At 46.1% G+C, this 21,924-nt stretch overlaps 1 protein-coding gene across 2 annotated transcripts in view; it reads right to left on the bottom strand.

Annotated features, from left to right (window-relative positions):
* Positions 1-21,924, bottom strand: part of TTC31 (tetratricopeptide repeat domain 31) — a 229,677-nt gene that overhangs the window by 49,647 nt on the left and 158,106 nt on the right. Inside the window, exons 15-16 of one of the 2 annotated variants that reach the window (XM_077455710.1) lie at positions 21,596-21,702; positions 7,094-9,001 (exon numbers count right to left, since the gene is read on the bottom strand). In XM_077455710.1, the coding sequence (XP_077311836.1) occupies positions 8,866-9,001; positions 21,596-21,702 (243 nt within the window). In that variant the 3' untranslated portion in view covers positions 7,094-8,865. Of the gene's footprint in view, positions 1-7,093; positions 9,002-21,595; positions 21,703-21,924 lie in introns of those variants that run through there. The other variant, XM_077455711.1, reaches the window with a different exon arrangement.

Here is a 21,924-nt window from a genome sequence, read left to right as displayed (position 1 = left end):
CACTGAACTCTTCTGGATGGGAATCTGAATGGCTGTAATATTGCTCACCTCTTATACTCCTTCCATTTATTCGAAATGCCTTCACCTGGTACCAGACCGCCAACGCCCACCGGGTGCCAGACCGCCAACACCCAACAGGTGCCAGACCACCAACTCCCAACAGGTGCCAGACCACCAACTCCCAACAGGTGCCAGACCAACGATTCCCAACAGGTACCAGGACTATTATCTCCAACAGGTACCAGACCACCAACTCCAATTCTTGTGGATGGGAATATGAATGGCTATAATATTGGTCACTTCTCATACTCCTTACACCTATTCTAAATTCCTTCACCTGGTACCAGAGCACCGACTTCCACCGGGCGCCAGACCACAGACTCCCACCGGGCGCCAGACCACAGACTCCCACCGGGCGCCAGACCGCCGACTCCCACCGGGCGCCAGATCATCGACTCCCACCGGGCGCCAGACCGCCGACTCCCACCGGGCGCCAGACCACCGACTCCCACCGGGCGCCAGACCACCGACTCCCACCGGGCGCCAGACCTCCGACTCCCACCGGGCGCCAGACCACCGACTCCCACCGGGCGCCAGACCACCGACTCCCACCGGGCGCCAGACCACCGACTCCCACCGGGCGCCAGACCACCGACTCCCACCGGGCGCCAGACCACCAACATCGACCACTGACTCCCAAAAGGTGCCAGACCACAGACTCCCAATAGGTGCCAGACCACTGACTCTCCCTATAATACTGACAACAGATGACCGATATATGGTATCAGACAGGAAACGTGCACCCAATTCTGCAATTCTTCCCAATTGGCAGATCAACAGGCTAAAACTGGCTTTCCAGCCCATTCACCTTGGGGTGCCCTGGACAACCTGGACACAAGGACCAGGCAATGAGCCTTGTGTTCAGTGTGAATAAGCCCTCCCCCCGTGTGAATGAGACATTAAACATCAATATTGATTTTTTAACATAGATACATAGTCGGTAAAGGCTGAAAAAAGACACAAGTCCATCAAGTCCAACCTATGTGTGTGATTATATGTCAGTATTACATTGTATATCCCTGTATGTTGTGGTTAAGGTACCCATCTAATTGTTTTTCGAAATTATCGATGCTCCCCACTGATACCACTGCTTGTGGAAGAGAATTCCACATCCTTACCGCTCTTACAGTAAAGAACCCTCTATGCAGTAACATTTTATTAGACTGTAAATATTTAATCTCTGTAAATGGAAGAATGTATCTTCATAAAGAATGACTTGGAATTGGTTGCAAACTCATAGGCCTCATTTAAGGAATTGAGAGGTGTGTACCTCCAATAGCAGCAGATGGGGGGGGGGGGGGGGGTGGTGTTCACATGCCATGGTCTGTGACAAAAATGATCCAACATAACCTGGGCGGCAACCCCACCAAATGTGACCCATTGGGGAAGGGCCACAACTGCCCCGTAACTGTGTGCAAAGCACACAATTGCAGTCCATAAATACTAGAACAAATACAAATGAGATTATTGATTAGTCAGTCTGTACAATTCAGGAGACACCGGAGTAGATTTACTAAAACTGGAGAATGTCAAATCTAAGGCAGCTATAAACAGTAAGCAAGAAATATGGATGGCCCGGGTGCAAAGATGTAGGCGTGGCTCCCAAACAAATTTAGCGTCCTTTCTTTTCCCCCCCACAAATAGAGCTTTCTTTTGATCACCTCCGCGGTTTTTATTTTTTGCGGTATAAACAAAAATAGAGCGACAATTTTGAAAAAAAATCTATATTTTTTACTTTTTGCTATAATAAATATCCCCCAAAAATATATAAAAAAATGTTTTTTCCTCAGTTTAGGCCGATATGTATTCTTCTACATATTTTTGGTATAAAAAAAACGCAATTAGCGATTTATTGATTGGTTTGCGCAAAAGTTATAGCGTTTACAAAATAGGGGATCGTTTTATAGCATTTTTGTTAATATTTTTTTTCTTACTAGGAATGGCGGCGATCAGCGATTTTTATTGTGACTGTGACATTATGGCGGACACATCGGACATTTTTGGGACCATTGTCATTTATACAGCAATCAGTGCTATTTAAATGCACTAATTCCTGTGTAAATAACACTGGCAGTGAAGAAGTTAACCACTAGGGGGCAGTGTAGGTCTTATGTATGCCGTTATGTGGTTTTTTTTTATTGTAGGGGGGCGTGGCCTGGCATGTGACGTCACTGATCGTCTTTCCCTATAAAAGGGAAGAGACGATCTGTGACAGCCATAACCACTAGGGGGCAGTGTAGGTCTTATGTATGCCGTTATGTGTTTTTTTTTTATTGTAGGGGGGCGTGGCCTGGCATGTGACGTCACTGATCGTCTTTCCCTATAAAAGGGAAGAGACGATCTGTGACAGCCATAACCACTAGGGGGCAGTGTAGGTCTTATGTATGCCGTTATGTGTTTTTTTTTTTATTGTAGGGGGGCGTGGCCTGGCATGTGACGTCACTGATCGTCTTTCCCTATAAAAGGGAAGAGACGATCTGTGACAGCCATAACCACTAGGGGGCAGTGTAGGTCTTATGTATGCCGTTATGTGTTTTTTTTTTATTGTAGGGGGGCGTGGCCTGGCATGTGACGTCACTGATCGTCCTTCCCTATAAAAGGGAAGAGACGATCTGTGACAGCCATAACCACTAGGGGGCAGTGTAGGTCTTATGTATGCCGTTATGTGTTTTTTTTATGTAGGGGGCGTGGCCTGGCATGTGACGTCACTGATCGTCTTTCCCTATAAAAGGGAAGAGACGATCGGTGACAGCCACAGTAGGAAGCACGAGGAGAGGTTTGTTTACACAGACCTCTCCTCATTCTTCAGCTCTGTGACCCGATCGCGGGACACCAGAGGCGATCGGGTCCGCTGGTCCCGCGGCCACGGAGCTCAGGACCGGGTCAGGAGCGCGCTCCCGACCCACGGCTGGGCACTTAAAGAGCAACGTACAGATACGTCATTGTGCCCAGCCGTGCCATTCTGCCAACGTACATCGGCGTGAGGCGGTCCTTAAGTGGTTAAAGTTAAAAACAAAGTGCAAAGTACATACAAATAACCATATATTGGAAGGGTAAAACATTTAAACATTGGTGTATGTTGCACATAAAGACAAGATTTTCACAACCAAACAGTAAACAAGTACTGCTATTTATCTTAACGCGTTTCGTCAAGCAATGTTCACTTCTTCAGGAGGTCCAAATATATCTGTAGAGAGGTCATGTCAATAAAGATAAATAAAGATGCAACAAATGCAAACTCATACAACAACAAAAACGACGTATGTACGAATAAAGGTCACTTTCCAATCCCTATTATAAAGGTCCCAATACTCACAGACCACCAACGCCACCAAGTACCACACCAAAAACTCCAAAAGTGCCTTAAGCACTAGGCAGGCCGTAAAGCAGAGGCACACAGGTAGACTCACTAAGACAAAGCCTTGTTTTGGCGAGTCTTCCCATGTGCATCTGCAGAGAGGCCCACCTTATCTTCAGCTGCCTGACATGGCCTTTCCTTGGGCACCTGGCCAATTGGTGGATTTTTGGTTCCTGTGATACTTTAGATCCACTCATTATCGTGGCTTTGTAATACGGATTGGAAAGTGACTTTCGTTGTACGAGGCCTGGTCTTGGCGAGTCTTCCCGTGTGCCTCTGGAAGGTGGCCCGTCTAGTGTTGAAGGCACTTTTGGAGTTGGTGGTCTGGGACTTGGTGGAATTGGTGGTCTGTGAGTATTGTGACCTTATGATAGGGACGGGAAAGTGACCCTTATTCGCACATAGCTTTTGGTTGTACGATGTATATATTTAAAAATAGGGAAAAAAAAGAGCTGCGCCAAAAAAACGTATATAAAAAAGAAGAAGAAAAAAACTACACCAATAAAAAAAACAAATAAATGAACCAATACTATAAGCAAAAGTCCATAAAGAATTTTGTGTTATTGAAGAGAAAAAGCCGATCGCACCACAGTGATTCCACACTTCCTTATCACTACTGTGCCCAGCCACCGACAAATAAATGCCCTTACCAGACGGTAAAGCGTAAAGGAGCGTTTATGATCTCAAGCTACTGACACAGCTCCTCGCCTCCACCGAACGCTTTGCCAATCGGGAACAAACCATCCATGTATTGAGGATTCATATGACCAGGGCAGGACTTACCATTGGGCTTGACTGGGCTCAAGCCCATGGGCCCCGCCCAATAGGGGGCCCCGCCGCAAAACATAGCCGAGTGTACTCGGCTCCACTCCACTCACAGTCATGCCCAGTCCCGCCCTATGATGGACATAACACAGAGACTGGGCATGACTGTGAACTGAGCCGAGTACAGTTGGTGGCTTTCGGGTCCTCTCGGCTACTCTCGGCTCCGCCCGGGACTGTGAGAGGACCCGAGAGCCGCCAAGAGGACCCGAGAGCCACCAAGAGCTGCCAAGAGCCGCCAAGAGGACCCGAGAGCCGCCGAGAGCCACCAAGAGGACCCAAGAGCCGCCAAAGGGACCCAAGAGCTGCCAAGAGCCGCCAAGAGGAACCCGAGAGCCGCCAAGAGGACCTGAGAGCCACCAAGAGCTGCCAAGAGGACCCGAGAGCCGCCGAGAGCCACCAAGAGGACCCAAGAGCCGCCAAAGGGACCCAAGAGCTGCCAAGAGGACCTGAGAGCCACCAAGAGCTGCCAAGAGGACCCGAGAGCTGCCGAGAGCCACCAAGAGCTGCCAAGAGGGACCCGAGAGCCGCCAAGAGGGACCCGAGAGCCGCCAAGAGGACCCAAGAGCCGCCGAGAGCCACCAAGAGCCGCCAAGAGGACCTGAGAGCCGCCAAGAGGACCCGAGAGCAACCAAGAGCCACCAAGAGGACCCGAGAGCCGCCGAGAGACACCAAGAGCTGTCAAGAACCGCCGAGAGGACCTGAGAGCCACCGAGAGGACCCGAGAGCTGCCGAGATACACAGGACTCTGTATCTCGGCGGCTCCATTTTTAAACTTCAAGACTGCAATGACAAGAATGCAATGACATGGCTACACTGGACAAGGCTGCAGATGGATGGGCAAGGCTGCAGATGGATACTGATAAGTCTGCCTCCATGGGCGTTTAAATGTAAGTTTTTTCCTTAAACTTCCTTCCTAAACTTGGGGTGTGTGTTATACGCCGATAAATACGGTAATGTATAGAAAGTAGGGCCCGGAAGTGACTCAAGCCCAGGGTCCCCCACTACCCTAAGTCCTGCCCTGCATATGACGCTCCGCATTTTCATTAGTACCCAATATATACGTTCAGAATATAAAAAGAAAGACGCTTCCCATAGTGTAAAAAAACTTTGGTACTCGTTTAATTATAATAGAAATACACTTACATAAAACCAAGAATGATCGCACATAAAATGCAAGCCGGCCGGCAAAACGAGAGCCCGTCCTGCTCTCGTAACACGTCGGTGATGTCACAGCGTGCCCTCCCATACGCGTTTCGTCATACGTGCCGTTTTCAATTGGTTCATTTATTTGTTTTTTTTATTGGTGTCATTTTTTTTTCTTCTTCTTTTTTATATATGGTTTTTTGGCGCAGCTCTTTTTACCTATTTTATGTGTGTGTATCCCACAGTGGAGCAGCAGCCTTATATTATTTGAACATTTATTTGTCAATTCTTTCAATTATTATTACTTGTATTTGTTTTTTATATTGATTTTATATTTATTCGTTTAACAATTTTTTTTCTTATTTGACCAGTAAGAAAAATCCTTTTTTTGGGTCTCAGCGCGGTTTTACCCCTCTTGTGATGTATATATTTGTTGCATCTTTACTGACATGGTCTCTCTACAGATATATTTGGATCTCATGATCTCATTAATTAAACATTGCTTTACGAAACGTGTCGAGATTAATACCGATGCTTGTTTACTGTTTGGTTGTGAAAATCTCGTCTTTAGGTGTAACATACACCAACGTTTACTCTTTTTTTTTTTTTATATTTCCAATATGTGGTTACATGTACTTTGCACTTTGTTTTTGACGTCAATAAGGACTACAAGTTGTGAATGTTATATAGCGTGGTATTTCCTGTAAATAGTAACCAATCAGCTTCTAACTTCAGCTTTTGCAGTTAAGCTTTGACAATAAAACGTAGAAGCCGATTGGTTTCTATGCAGAGCTGCACCAGATTTTGCACTCTCCAGTTTTAGTAAATCAACTCCGATATGAGGCTTTCAGGGCTCATGCACATGGAGCTTTAATAGGAATTTTATATTCCCATCGCAATTCCTTTCGCACTTTCCCACACCCAAAGAGCCACACCCGCCGCGTACAATCTGCCGCACAAGTGAATAGCGGTATGTATCCATGCTCTTGTATGCATTGTTGTTTTACCTGCACATGTGCATTTGGAAAACAAGTCAGATGCGCATGTAAAAGGCCAACGCAAGCAAGCATAGAAGAGCACCGCCACGTATAGCCATTCACTTGTATAATGGGCTGTACGTGGCACCGGGGGCTCCCTGGGTCCGGAAAAGTATTGGGAAATTATGGCAGGCAAAAGGTGTGCAGGACCCGCGAAGGCATCTAAAAATTTCTGGAATCACAAGAGAAGTCGGTACACAGAATGGCATCCAACAATGGCTATCCTTTATTGCAAAAACACATATAACAGCCATAAAATACCCAACGCGTTTCGGCCGTGACTAAGGCCTGATGACTGAAACACGTTGGATATTTTACGGCTGTTATACATGTTTTTTTTTTTTTTTTTTTTTTAAAGCATAACCATTGTTGCATGTCACTCTGAGTGCCCACTTCTCTTGTGATTCGAGACATTTTTAGATGCCTTCTACATGCCTTGTGATTCCTGTTACTTGAGGTTTCAGCGGCCTCTAAGTCTGAGCTGGGAATGCGAGAAGGTGGAAGGGCTTACAGACTTGTAGCCCTCAAAAAAAATCCAGTGTCAACCAATTAAAAAAGATCTTTGGCACACGGGCTGACTCCTGGGGTCTGCCTTCCGCTGCGGAGATCCTGGCTGTAAACGCTCATCAGAAGGAACATCGGTAAAGCATTTCCAAGCAGCTGATGAATGTCACAATAATACTCCTTTATTTAAAAAGTTTTTGCTACGGTGATGGCAAGATGCAGTTTTTGGTGGGACCCCCCCATTCCGCTATACACCTCTTTTTGGGAGGAACCCCCTCCTTGCATTCATCCATACCCTCTCTTTGGGAGGAACCCCCTCCCCTGCATTCCTCCATACCCTCTCATTGGGAGGAACCCCTCCCCTGCATTCCTATGTACACCTCCAGGACAAATGAAAAAAACTTACATGACCGTAGTTGACCTTGTACAGTGTCTATGGCATGGGGTTTAAAGGGTTAATTTCTTACTAAAATCAACATTCATATACATATCAGTTTACAAACCAAAAATCTGAAAAATATTTTCTCTGAATGATCAAAAAAGAAAGGAAAAAAATTAGGAAATCTGTGAACTTTGGAACCATAAATAATAAAAAGTAGCAAAGCAGCATAAACACTTCTTCTATAATACATCTTGAATATTCCAAGTGTTAAAAAACGGTATAAAAAAAAGGCACATCGAACAGGCCACCGCAAACGTCTGACCAGGCAGAGGTGAACAATCACACATCTGATATTTTTGGTCCTCGTTGGTGACACTTCACATGGATATCTGCTAGCTGGGACATCTAAGAAGCAGAGCAGTTGGCTAAAACGTTGCACTTGTATTCCTGCAGCACACCACAAGCAATTGTCCACTGCAAGCTGAGGGACATGGAATCAGGCCTGATCTGTAGGCTGTGGGACACGGAATCTGTGCCAATCTTTAAGCTGTGCGACAGGGAACCTGCCCAGATCTTCAAGCTGTGGGACATGGAACCTACCCCGATCATCAGGGCTGTGGGACATGGAACCTGCCCTGATCTTTAAGCTGTGGGACAGGGAACCTTCCCAGATCTTCAAGCTGTGGGACATGGAACCTGGCTTGATCTTCAAGCTGTGAGAAATGGAACTTGGCTTGATCTTCAAGCTGATGAACATAGAACCAGACCTTAACTTCAAGCTGTGGCATATGAAACTTGCCCTGATCTAAAAGCTGTAGGACATAGAATCAGACCTGATCTGCAAGCTCTGGGACACAGAACCTGTCCTGATCCTCAAGCTGTGGGACACGGAAGTGGCCCTGCCTGATCTTCAAGCTGTGGTACACGGAACCTATCCTGATCCTGAAGTTGAAGGACATGGAACCTATCCTGATCTTCGAGCTGAGGGACATAGAACCTGCCCTGATCTTCAAGCTGTGGGACACGGAACCAGACCAGATCTTCAAGCTGTGGGACACGGAACCAGACCAGATCTTCAAGCTGTGGGACACGGAACCTGTCCTGATCCTCAAGCTGTGGGACATGGAACCTGTCCTGATCCTCAAGCTGTGGGACACGGAACCTGTCCTGATCTTCAAGCTGTGGGACATGGAACCAAACACAATTTTTGATGGCCTCAGCTTAGGTCTTGCTTGGTATTCCTAGACCAGGAAATGTCAGCTGTACTGAAGTATGGCAAGGCTAGCACGGCTGGCAGATTGTAGATATCCACAGTGTGGTCCGCAATAAAGTGCAATGTAAGCTCCTCCCTCCATGGCTTTTTATTAATCTATGGCACACCGAACACATCTAGAGAACAAGATGACCACACTGAGGCTTGGCCTACAGTCCCTTCACAGAAGAACAATGGTGCCATCGGAGTCTGTAACACAAAAAGTGCGCCAAAAACATTTCTGATGCCGATTCAATACTCTTTAATTGGAGTTCCTAATTAGAAGCTGCACTTCTCTTACTGATCAGCATTTCCCCGGCTTCTTGTCTGCGCCTCTATTCTCCGGGATGTGCCGATATCGACATTTGTCTCCATAAGTGCAACCATTGGCCCTCCAGTAGAAACATTCATTGGTCTTGTATGGGACTTTCTTCTTTGCACTGAAAGGTAGAAAACACCTTTTGTTACACTGGAATAGTGATTTCCTATTCACCTTCATGATTCCTATATTTAAGGCATTTAATAGGGACCCCTCTCCTTTAATTGGATGAGAAAACCCCCAATACCAGGATCGTGGATTACATCTCTGGTGGTATCAGGATTTAAAAAAATGTTTTTAATGCATTGTAAACAAAGAGCAACTACCGTTTATAAGCAGAATTCAACTGGATCCGAGCACCACAAACTGAAAACGCTATATCATTCACTTTTGTTATTCAAAGCAAACTCCTCCATCCCCCCCCCCCCCCCCCCCCATGTCTCCATGCTTTATGTTGCTGAGAAATCACTCTGAAAACACCCCCTTAGCATTACTACTAGACATGTGCACTGCCGAAAAATGTGTTTGTTTTTTCATTTCATTAGTTTTTTGTTTTTCGGGTCATTTGTTCTGATCGAAAATTCGTAAATCCGAAAATTCAAAAATTTCGTAAATTCGAAAATCCGAAAAACCTGGAAATTAGAAAAATTTGGAAATTCGCAAATTCGGAAATCCAAAAATTCGGAAATTCCAAATAATTAACTAGCAAACTAATAATAACTATTAAATTATAGGTACTGGAATTTCCTCTCAAATTTGGCTGTTGGTGAATGTAACGAAAGCGAGTTTATTCGAAGTTACGAATTATCTGAAATAACGGATGTCGCATCTAAACAGACGGAACGGAACGAATTAATAAATAATAATAATAAAAAGTTTTTATTATTGTTGTTATTTATTAATAATTAGTTACGTTCCATTCGTTTAGATGTTCCATGTCGTTTAGATCGAAAATTCGTAAATCCGAAAATTCCAAATTTCGTAAATTCGAAAAATCCGAAACCTGAAAATTAGAAAAATTTGGAAATTCGCAAATTCGGAAATCCAAAAATTCGGAAATTCCAAATAATTAACTAGCAAACTAATAATAATTATTAAATTATACGTACTGGAATTTCCAATCAAATTTGGCTGTTGGTGAGTGAATGTAACGAATGCAAGTTTAATCGAAGTTACGAATTATCTGAAATAACGAATGTCGCATCTAAACAGATGGAACAGAACGAATTAATAAATAATAATAATAAAAAGTTTTTATTATTGTTGTTATTTATTATTAATTAGTTACGTTCCATTCATTTAGATGTTCCATGTCGTTTAGATCGAAAATTCGTAAATCCGAAAATTCAAAATTTCGTAAATTCGAAAATTAGAAAAATCCGAAACCTGAAAATTTGAAAAATTCGGAAATCCAAAAATTCGGAAATTCCAAATAATTAACTAGAAAACTAATAATAACTATTAAATGATAGGTACTGGAATTTCCTTTCAAATTTAATGTAAAGAAAGCGAGTTTATTCGAAGTTACGAATTATCTTAAATAATGAATCTCGCATCTAAACAGATGGAACGGAACGAATTAATAAATAATAATAATAAAACGTTTTTATTATTGTTGTTATTTATCATTAATTAGTTACGTTCCATTCGTTTAGATGTTCCATGTCGTTTAGATTCGTTTCGACCCTTCCTGACTAATGACACCACAAAGCAACTCGTTCACTCCGCGATTATTTCCCGCCTTGACTACTGCAACTCTCTCCTCAATGGCTGACCCTTAAACAGGCTCCTCCCCCCTTCAGTCTATTATGAATGCTGCTGCTAGACTAATACACCTCACTAATCGTTCCGTGACTGCCGCCCCTCTCTGCCAATCCCTTCTCTGGCTTCCCCTCCCCCAACGTGTAAAATTCAAAATGCTAACCATAACATACAAAGCCATCCACAACATCGCCCCCATCTACATCACCAACCTCATCTGCAGATATCGCCCAAATCGTCCCCTCCGCTCCTCTGAGGACCTACTGCTCTCTAGCTCCCTTGTTACCTCCTCTCATGCTCACCTTCAGGACTTCCCCAGAGCCTCTCCCATCCTCTGGAACTCCCTGCCCCAATCTGTCCGCTCAGCCCCTACCCAGTCCACCTTTAAGAGTTCCCTGAAAACGTATTTATTCAGGGAAGCCGATCCCACACCCACCTAATTGTTCCGAGCCACCCCCCCCATCAAATCATTCTCTGCAGCTATTACCTTTTGTACCACCACCCCCTCCCTTTAGAATGTAAGCTCTACGAGCCGGGCCCTCCTGTACCTTTTGTATTGTATTGTAATTGTGTTGTCCCCCCCCCCCCCCCCATACATTGTAAAGCGCTGCGTAAACTGTTGGCGCTATATTAAACATTAATAATAATAATAATAATAATAATAATAATAATGTGGCATTTATTTGGGAAAATTCGTAACTTCGGATAAATTCGTATTCCTTATGTTCCCTAACAGCCAAATTTGAAAGGAAATTCCAATACTTATAATTTACTGGATAGTAATAGTTAAGTTATTATTAGTTACTTATTATTTCAGATTTTCTGATTTTCCTTTCCTATTTTCGCATTTTTATTCTTTTGAATTTTTGTGTCCTATTTTCGGATTTTCGAATCTGCGGATTTCGAAATTACGAATTTTTGGATTTTTTCGAACTTACACATTTTTGAATATTCTAATTTAGGAATATTCGGAAAAGAAAATTGTTAAACGGGTTTTCGTTAATTCGGATATTTCCGAATTTCCGAATTTGCAGAAATTGGTTAAAGAGGAAGTAAACCCTGATCTTTGTCTCCCTGCAAAGGTAAAGCATAATGGACTACTATGCATCGCATCGCCCATTATGTGTCACTTACCTGACACAGGAGCCAGCGGTGTCACCGCTTTCCCCTGTAGTCCGAAGCGTCTATCTTCCTTCTGGGTAACGCTGCTCCGGCCACTCACAGCGCTGACGTCACTCCCGCGGGAGCCGCCACTAACGGCATATCGCCGTTAGCAGTGGCATGCCGCTAACGGCAATAGTGCGCCTGCGTGCCGCTGTCTACGGTGCATGCGCTGTAGACAGCTGTGACTGTCTTTTAGTAAATATCTCATAAACCGTGTAGGTTTAGGAGATATTTCTTGGACCTACAGGTAAGCCTTAATCTAGGCTTACCTGTAGGTCAAAGTGGTTTGTAAGGGTTTACAACCACTTTAATTAAAACGAATTCGGAACGAAACGAATTGCACATGTCTAATTACTACTCCCAAAACACCCAAACATGTCTCAGGCCGCAAAAGTCTTTGGGTTTGGCTTGAAGGAAAGGTGGCAACTCCATTTCTAGCCGTGGCCATCTTGAGTAAGGGCAGATAATTCATAGCATTTACTTCCTGGAATCCATCTGCCCTTAGCTCAGGCATGCAGACAGGGGCGTGTGCTTAGCCGAGAAAGCCCCTCCTCCCGTAGAGACTCCAGGGATGTATGACTTCCTTTTGGCCTAGGCCAGAAACCAGGAATCAGTTTATGAAATGCACATGAAGGAAAAAAATATACTTTAATACACCCAAACACAATATAATGCCCAATCAATTTCTTGGCAAAATATAAAAGATAATGTAACGATGAATAAAAAGATACCAAACGTCACGCTTTAAAATTGCGCACACCCGTGGAATGGCAACAAATTGCAGTCCTTGAAATGATAATTATCCACAGGCGATAGAGTTTAGAGTTGCACAGAAGGATTGGTGCAAGAATTATTACTTTCACTTTATTGTTAACAACAATACCTCACATGAGTGATGACATCACAGTTTACATATGTGTGCGGATGTACATTACTGGTATGGACTGGGTAATGTGTTAGGATCTATACTGGTATGGACTGGGTAATGTGTTAGGATCTACACTGGTATGGACTGGGTAATGTGTTAGGGTCTATACTGGTATGGACTGGGTAATGTGTTAGGATCTATACTGGTATGGACTGGGTAATGTGTTAGGATCTATACTGGTATGGACTGGTTAATGCGTTAGGATCTACAATGGTATGGACTGGGTAATGCGTTAGGATCTATACTGGTATGGACTGGGTAATGTTCTAAGATCTATACTGGTATGGACTGGGTAAGGTGTTAGGATCTACAATGGTATGGACTGGGTAAGGTGTTAGGATCTATACTGGTATGGACTGGGTAATGTGTTAGGATCTATACTGGTATGGACTGGGTAATGTGTTAGGATCTATACTGGTATGGACTGGGTAATGTGTTAGGATCTATACTGGTATGGACTGGTTAATGCGTTAGGATCTATACTGGTATGGACTGGGTAATGTGTTAGGATCTATACTGGTATGGACTGGGTAATGTGTTAGGATCTATACTGGTATGGACTGGGTAATGTGTTAGGATCTATACTGGTATGGACTGGTTAATGCGTTAGGATCTACAATGGTATGGACTGGGTAATGCGTTAGGATCTATACTGGTATGGACTGGGTAATGTTCTAAGATCTATACTGGTATGGACTGGGTAAGGTGTTAGGATCTACAATGGTATGGACTGGGTAAGGTGTTAGGATCTATACTGGTATGGACTGGGTAATGTGTTAGGATCTATACTGGTATGGACTGGGTAATGTGTTAGGATCTATACTGGTATGGACTGGGTAATGTGTTAGGATCTATACTGGTATGGACTGGGTAATGTTCTCAGATCTATACTGGTATGGACTGGATAATGTGTTCAGATCTATACTGGTATGGACTGGGTAATGTGTTAGGATCTATACTGGTATGGACTGGGTAATGTGTTAGGATCTATACTGGTATGGACTGGGTAATGTGTTAGGGTCTATACTGGTATGGACTGGGTAATGTGTTAGGATCTATACTGGTATGGACTAGTTAATGCGTTAGGATCTATACTGGTATGGACTGGGTAAGGTGTTGGGATCTATACTGGTATGGACTGGGTAAGCTGTTGGGATCTATACTGGTATGGACTGGGTAAGGTGTTGGGATCTATACTGGAATGGACTGGGTAAGGTGTTGGGATCTATACTGGTATGGACTGGGTAATGTTCTAAGATCTATACTGGTATGGACTGGGTAAGGTGTTGGGATATATACTGGTATGGACTGGGTAAGGTGTTGGGATCTATACTGGAATGGACTGGGTAATCTGTTAGGAAGGAAAGGATGGCACATTATTTGTTGGAAATGAAAATTATCACCCTACAGAGGGCTGAATTCAAAGACACCCCGAAAACCAAGGTGAAAAAACGATGCAGCAGGCTCTTGCATTTTGCTGAAATTTCATTGCAGGAACTCAGAATGGTCCTCAGTAGTCTGTGTGGCCCCCACGTGCTTGTATGCATGCCTGACAATGTTGGGGCATGCTCCTAATGAGACAAAGGCGTCCTGGGGTATTTCCTTCCAGATCTGGACCAGGGCATCACTGATCTCCTGAAAAAATTGAGGTACCACCTGGTGGCGCCGGATGGACGGAAACATAATATCCCAGAGATGTTCTATTGGATTTAGGTCAGGCGAGCCTGGGGGCCATTCAACGGTATCCATTCCTTTATCCTCCAAGAACTGGCTCCATACTCTCCCCACCTGAGGCCAGACATGGTTGTGCACGAGGAGGAACCCAGGGCCCACTGCACCAGTGTAGGGTCTGACAATGGGTCCAAGGATTTGGACTAATGTCAATCAGGGTGCCATTGTCTAGCCTGTAGAAGTCTGTGTGTTCCTCCATAGATATGGCTCCCTAGACCATCACTGACCCACCACCAAACCGGTCATGCTGAACGATGTTGTTACAGGCAGCATAAAGTTCTCCACGGCTTCTCCAGACCCTTTCACGTCGGTCACATGTGCATGGGGGTGAACCTGCTCTCATCTGTGGAAAACACATGGAGCCAGTGGTGGACCTGCCAATTCTGGTGTTCAACGGCAAATGCCAATCGAGCTCCACGGTGCCGGGCGGTGAGCACAGGGCCCACTAGAGGACCTTGGGCCCTCAGGCCACCCTCATGAAGTCTGGTTCTGGTTGTTTGGTCGGAGAAATTCACACCAGTGGCCTGCTGGAGGTCATTTTGTAGGGCTCTGGTAGTGTTCACCCTGTTCCTCCTGGCACAAGGAGATACCCGTCCTACTGATGGGTTAAGGACCTTCTACAGCCCTGCCCAGCTCTCCTAGAGTAATGTTCTGCCTCCTGGAATCTCCTCCATATTCTTGAGACATGTATATATATAAAAGTTTCTTTCATTTGTGAATAGCATGAGCCATGACAGGTCCTCTTTATGGAGAGATCTGGGGTCTATTATGCCGCGTACACGCGATCAGACAATCCGGCAAACTTAGTCTGGCGGACAAACCGCCGGACTGTCTGAACGAGCGGACCTGCCCACACACGGGACTTTTCGCCGTATAGTCCGCCGGACTTTTGAAATGAACGGACTTGCCCGCACACGGAGGAAAGCCCGTTCATTTTGAACGCGGCTCCAGGCAGCCGGGACTAGCGAAGGAAGTCAATGTCGCGGCCTTCGGCGGCGAGATTGACACGTCGCTGGCCCCGTCACCTGGTATGGAGTTAAAGGGGAAGCCCTACGTCGAAAAAAACGGCGTAGGGCCCCCCCCCCCCCCAGGTCCATATCAGACCCTTATCCGAGCACGCAACCCGGCCGGTCAGGAAAGGGGATGAGGACGAGCGAGCGCCCCCCCCCTTCCTGAGCCGTACCAGGCCGCGCACCCTCAACATGGGGGGGTGCTTTGGGGAAGGGGGGGGGGCGCAGCCCCCCCACCTCAGAGCACCTTGTCCCCATGTTGATGAGGACAAGGGCCTCTTCCCGACAACCCTGGCCGTTGGTTGTCGGGGTTTGCGGGCGGGGGGCTTATCGGAATCTGGGAGACCCCTTTAATAAGGGGGCCCCTGGATACCGGCCCCCCCACCCCACTTCTTCTCGTCGGACTCCTCCTCTATCTTCTGCTAGCTCTTTTACTAGCGGAGGAGCCCGGCTTTCTTCTTCGTCGCCGCCGCCTTCTTCTTCCGACTTTGGGGGGGATCTTGTCCCCCTCTTCGGTTCTTCTTGCCGGGCCTCCGCGCCTTCTTCTAGCTCTTTCACAAGCGGTGGCCCGGTCTTCTATCGACTTCCTTCGCTGGCCCCGGCTACCTGGAGCCGCGCTCAAAATGAACGGACTTTTCTCCGTGCGCGAAAAAGTCCGTTCATTTCAAAAGTACGGCGGACTAGCACACACACAGGGCCGTATTGACAAATTTTTATGCAAAACTACTTTCTAAGTCCGCCGGACTTTTGGGTAAAAAAAAAGTCCACCAGAGCCCACACACGGGCGGATTGTCTGGCGGACTTGAGTCGGCCGGATTGTTTGATCGTGTGTACGCGGCATTAGACACACACTTTATTACCAAAAGTATTGGGACGCCTGCCTTCACACGCACATGATCTTTAATGGCATCCCAGTCTTCACCCACCATTGCCAGGAATTTCACCCACCATTGCTAGGAATTCACTCACCATTGCCAGGAATGCAGCTACCATTACCATCAGTGCAGCCATGGAGGGCAGGACGAGCGCCAAAGACATCTTACAGGAGAATCTCCTGTTTACACAACGGCTTCTTTAAGAGAAAGTCCCGCCTCCTTTGATGGACAGTACAGTCATCCAATGGCAGAGACGGGACTTCCTATTACAGCTGCCGTGTAAACAGGAAATTCTCCTCCTGTGTGCACAGCACTCGTCCCGTCTCCTCCCTCCGAGGCAGCCGGACTATATATCTTTTGTGGCCCCGGCGCTGGGAGATCGCCGGGGGCCACAAAAGATATATGTGTTTAAAACAACCAGGCGGGCCGTTCAAAACCAGACCAATCGCGGCCCGCGGGCCGGATATTGAGTTGGCTCCGCCCTTTGCACCTATAACGGCTTCAACTCTTCTGGGAAGGCCGTCCACAAGGTTTAGGAGATGTGTCTATGGGGAACGTTTGACCATTCTTCCAGAAGCGCATTTGTGAGGTCAGCCACTGATGTTGGATGAGAAGGCCTGGCTCGCAGTCTCCCAAGTGTGTCCTATCGGGTTGAGGTCAGGACCAGTCAAGTTCCTCCAGCCCAAACTCGCTCATCCATGTCTTTATGGACCTTGCTTGCATGCGTGCAAAGGTAGGCGTCCCAATACTTTTAGGAAATATAGTATATGCAGTAATTGTGTGGTGGACGGGAAGCAGGTTAAAGCAGATGTATCATTTGTAATATAGAGATGAGGAATTCGGCTCTCTAGAGTTTCCTTTACTTTATTTTACAGACGAGAAATTCGGGTCAGCGTAGTTGGAGGACTATTAAATACGGATATTTGGGGTCTGCCCCCCGGTATCGCGGGACTGCTGAGGACCATTAGAACCAATCTTGGGATTAGGGAATGGAGAGTCATCGGCTGTCAGACGCGGGACACAAGCGGGAGGTCAGCGGAGCGGACGGAGCTCAGACTTCATTCAGAGGACACTTTCTGCATCTTATACAAACATTATGGCGAGGAAGCGTTGGCACCTCCGGGACGATCATTAACACGAGCAGGAAATAGACGATTACCAATCAATCAAAAGGCCAGACTGCCATGGGCCGCGTCCAAATATAGCCTCTCAAGGTCTAATGACGAATAACACAGAAGAGGGAATTTGTTCAAAGATACACGGAGATCGGGGACAGCGAGTGAATACTGAGCCTTGAAAAAGTATTCATACCCCTTGAAATTTTCCACATTTTGTTACAAAAACAAAACAAAAACGTAAATGTATTTTATTGGGATTTTATGTGATAGACCAACGCAAAGTGGCAGGAAAATGCTAAATTGTTTTCAATTTTTTTTTTACAAATAAATATATAAAGCAGGGAGGGGGGGGGGGAGGACATTTGCATTCAGCCCCCTTGACTCTGATACCCCTAAGGGCCGGTTCACACTGCAGGCGATGCGAGGCGACGCGACTTGCCTCGCCGCGACCTGCCGCGACCTCAGCGGCGACTTGCAAATGACTTTTGTATAGAAGTCAATGCAAGTCGCCCCGAGGTCGCCCAAAAGTAGTACAGGAACCTTTTTTCTGAGTCGGAGCGACTCGAGTCGCTCCTCTTAGAACGGTTCCATTGTACAGAACGGGGGCGACTTGTCAGGTCGCGGCGAGGCAAGTCGTGTCGCCCCCTGTGTGAACCGGCCCTAACTAAAATCTAGTAGACCCAATTGCCTTCAGAAGCCAGAATTGGTAAACAGAGCCCACCTGTGTGTCATTTAATAATTAAGTATGAATACAGCTGCTCCGTGAAGCCCTCAGGAGGTTTGTTGGAGAACCTTAGTGGGCAAACAGCATCATGAAGGCCAAGGAACACAGCGGACAGGTCAGGGATAACGTTGTGGAGAAGTATAAAGCAGGGATAGCGCGACGGAACCGATCCCACACTCCGATTGAGTGCGTCTGTCTATATACCGCTTCCTAAGTCCTGGAACACAAGTCCAATGGATCTGGCTATAGGAACCCCCAAGAACTAGATGACACCAGTCTTAGCCCTTGTACACACGGTTGGAGAGACCGTCGGAATGTGTCCTATCGGACCGTGTCGTCGGATAATACGACTGTGTGTGGTCTGCATCGGACTGATTCCGTCGGAATATCCGTCGGACCCAATTTTCCAACATGTTGGAAATATTTCCCGACCAACTGGGCCGATCGGACATACTCCGATCATGTGTAGAGAATTTTGATCGGACCAAGTGCCACGCATGCTCAGATCAAATTCCTACATCAAAGCTATTGGCTACTAGCCTGAATGTAGTCCCCGTCGTAACGAAATTACGTCATCACGTTCTGAAAGATCGGATTTTTTCGCCAACTTTGTCCGACCGTGTGTATGCAACAGTTTCGGACAAAATCCGACGGGCAAAATCCGACGGATTTGGTTGTGGAAATCTCCGACCGTGTGTACAGGGGCTTAGAGGACATCAGGAATGACCTTTATTTGAGATCTCACACAAAATATATACAGCGGGGTGACTGAAACCTAACCTAATTAGCATGAGCTAATTATCTAAATCAACACTCAGACTAGTTGGCTGAGGGATACGACTTTTCGGCTCCTAGCTCACTAACATTTCAATTGCAGGTTAATTAGCACAAACAACAAAACAACAATAGGTGAAATACTCTTTAGAATCTGTGTCAAGCCAGACTAGACTCATTTACATTATACAAGACAGTCAGGATGGCTGGAGGTGACGATATTAGCATTTAAGAGTTTGTGTCCCAATAGTGTGATTTAGTCTATTGCTAACATGGCATTTACATATCCAGAGTCTGTGTGTCTTGGGGAGGGGAGGGGGGGGGGGGCACGGACCTGAATCCAAGCAACACCATCTCAGGGGTCCCCAGGCATACAGCTCACAAACAGCACTGTACCCCCAAATGCCAGGGCCCATAATCACAAGGCAAGAGGCTCGCATTCAGTCCCCTCCAAGAGCCTCGGTCCCAGCTAGGTCTGTCGCAGTTAGGTTATAAAAACATAATATTGGAAGTTATATAAAAACAATATTTTTATTGATACAAAACAAACTACATACAAAAATGATACATAAATATTTAACACAATACACCATACATTATGTACAAAAATAGAGCAACAAAGAGCGGCTTTTTACTAACGCGTTTCGATTGACGCAAAAAAAAATGTATCTTCTTCAGGGAAGCCACTCTCTGGAAATACAAAAATATATCCAATCAAAAAAAATTATCAATAGAAGAAAGATCAAACCAAAACAGCAGAAGGTGGTGCTGTGAGTAGTCCAGCATGGACATTATGTATGTTTTGGTTTGATCTTTCTTTTAATGATAATTTTTTTTTTGATTGGATATTTTGTATTTCCAGAGAGTGGCTTCCCTGAAGAAGATCCTTTTTTGCGTCAATCGAAACGCGTTGGGGAAAAAAAAGCTGCTCTTTGTTGCTCTATTTTTGTACATAATGTATGGTGTATTGTGTTAAATATTTATGTATCATTTTTGTATGCATTTTGAAAAAAATGGTTTGTTTTGTATCAATAAATATATTGTTTTTATATAAATTCCAATGACATTGCCTTTAAAATCCCACCCTCTTGAGGTATTCCAATATTATGTATATTTTGGGATGATGGTAATAACATGCTGCTCTAAATGAGTCTATATCCTTGTCTCAGGTTATAAAAACATATCCCAAGCTTTGAACGTCTCACGGAGCTCTGATCAATCCATCATCGGAAAATGGAAAGAGTATGGGACAACTGCAAACCTACCAAGACATGGCCGTCCACCTAAACTGACCGTGCCGGGCAAGGAGAGCATTCATCAGAGAAGCAGCCAAGAGGTCCATGGTAACTCTGGAGGAGCTGCAGAGATCCACAGCTCAGGGGGGAGAATCTGTCCACAGGACAACTATTAGTCGTGCTCTCCACAAATCAAGCTCCACCTGTGCTTGATAGGCTGCAGTGTAGGGCAGAGGTGACATCGGGGGGGGGGGGTCTCAGGCCGGGTTTACACTGGTGCGACAAACGCTCCGACATTGGGAGCTCATGTCACATGACGTGTGAAGATCAATGGGAGCCGTCTTAACTGGTCCAACTTTGAAAATGCTCCCTACACTACTGGTCCGACTTTGATCCTACTTCAGCCCATTGAATATCATTGGAGTCGGATCAAAGTCGGATCGCTGTCTTGCCTGATCCGACTTTGGCATGTGACTTGTGCTCTGCCGATCTTGAGGGGGAACTCCAGGCCAAATTTGAAATAAAAAAACTTGGCATGGGTTCCCCCTCCAGGAGCATACCAGGCCCTTCAGTCTGATATGGATTTTAAGGGGAACCCCGACGCTGAAAAAAAAAAAGGTGTGCCCCCCCCAAATCCATACTAGACACTAGACCCTTAGCCGAGCACGCAGCCCGGCGTTCAGGAAAGGGGGTGGGGACGAGCTAGCCCCCCCCCCCGAACCATACCACAACATGGGGGGGGTGGGTGGTTTGGGGCAGGGGGGTGCTATGCTGCCCCCCCACCCCAAAGCACCTTGAACCCATGTTGATGAGGACAAGGGCCTCTTCTCGACAACCCTGGCCGTTGGTTGTTGGGGTCTGTGGGCAGGGGGCTTATCGGAATGCGGGAGCCCCCTTTAATAAGGGGGCCCCCAGATCCCTGCCCACCACCTTATGTGAATGAGTATGGGGTACATCATACCCCTACCCATTCACCTGGGGGAAAAAAGTGTCAATAAAAAAAACACACTAGACCGATTTTTAAAGTAATTTCAGATGTATTTTGAGACAAGTGTAACCAGGCCCTTACTCATAGGAGGCTCGTCTGCGAGTTAAGAGGGACTGCTGACGACTCACAGCTGCCAAAACGCATGGTACTGCAGTACCAAGGGGTCTGTTGAGCTGCGATTTCAAAAACTGCACCTGATGAATGGGGACACGTGGGAACCACATGGGAACACGGACGCACCTTTATGCTGTGAATGAGCCCCTATCACTCCATTCATCATTCTAGACAACAACATGCGACTTCCAGGAACTTGTGTAGTGGGAATGAGTGAGCAAAATGCTGAACTATAGGAGTTAGGGGCTGAGGAGGGCTCTCACCGCAATGTTCATCTAATTCAGGAAACTCACTTTATTGCAGCTGGCTTGGTCTGTGCATCAGACGTGGTCACGGTGGAGGGTCGGTAAGGCTTGTCTGGGTACCGGATCACTAATCTCGTGTTCTCAATTTCTTTACCCTGTTGGTAGAAGAACAACTTGTCATCCCGTACTGCCCTTTTCCCAACTGCCATCCCCCAGACAGCCACCCCCCCCCAGCCTGCCATCCCCCAGACAGCCACCCCCCCCCAGCCTGCCATCCCCCAGACAGCCACCCCCCCAGACTGCCATCCCGCAGACGGCCACCCCCCCCAGCCTGCCATCCCCCAGACAGCCACCCCCCCAGACTGCCATCCCCCAGA

The sequence above is a fragment of the Lithobates pipiens genome, unplaced genomic scaffold, assembly GCF_037356315.1.
Source record: "Lithobates pipiens isolate NorthernLeopardFrog02 unplaced genomic scaffold, aLitPip1_a1.2 Scaffold_25, whole genome shotgun sequence".
NCBI lineage: Eukaryota > Metazoa > Chordata > Amphibia > Anura > Ranidae > Lithobates > Lithobates pipiens.
Note: the sequence above shows the minus strand (reverse complement) of the source record. Positions and strands in the feature narration are given on the sequence as shown.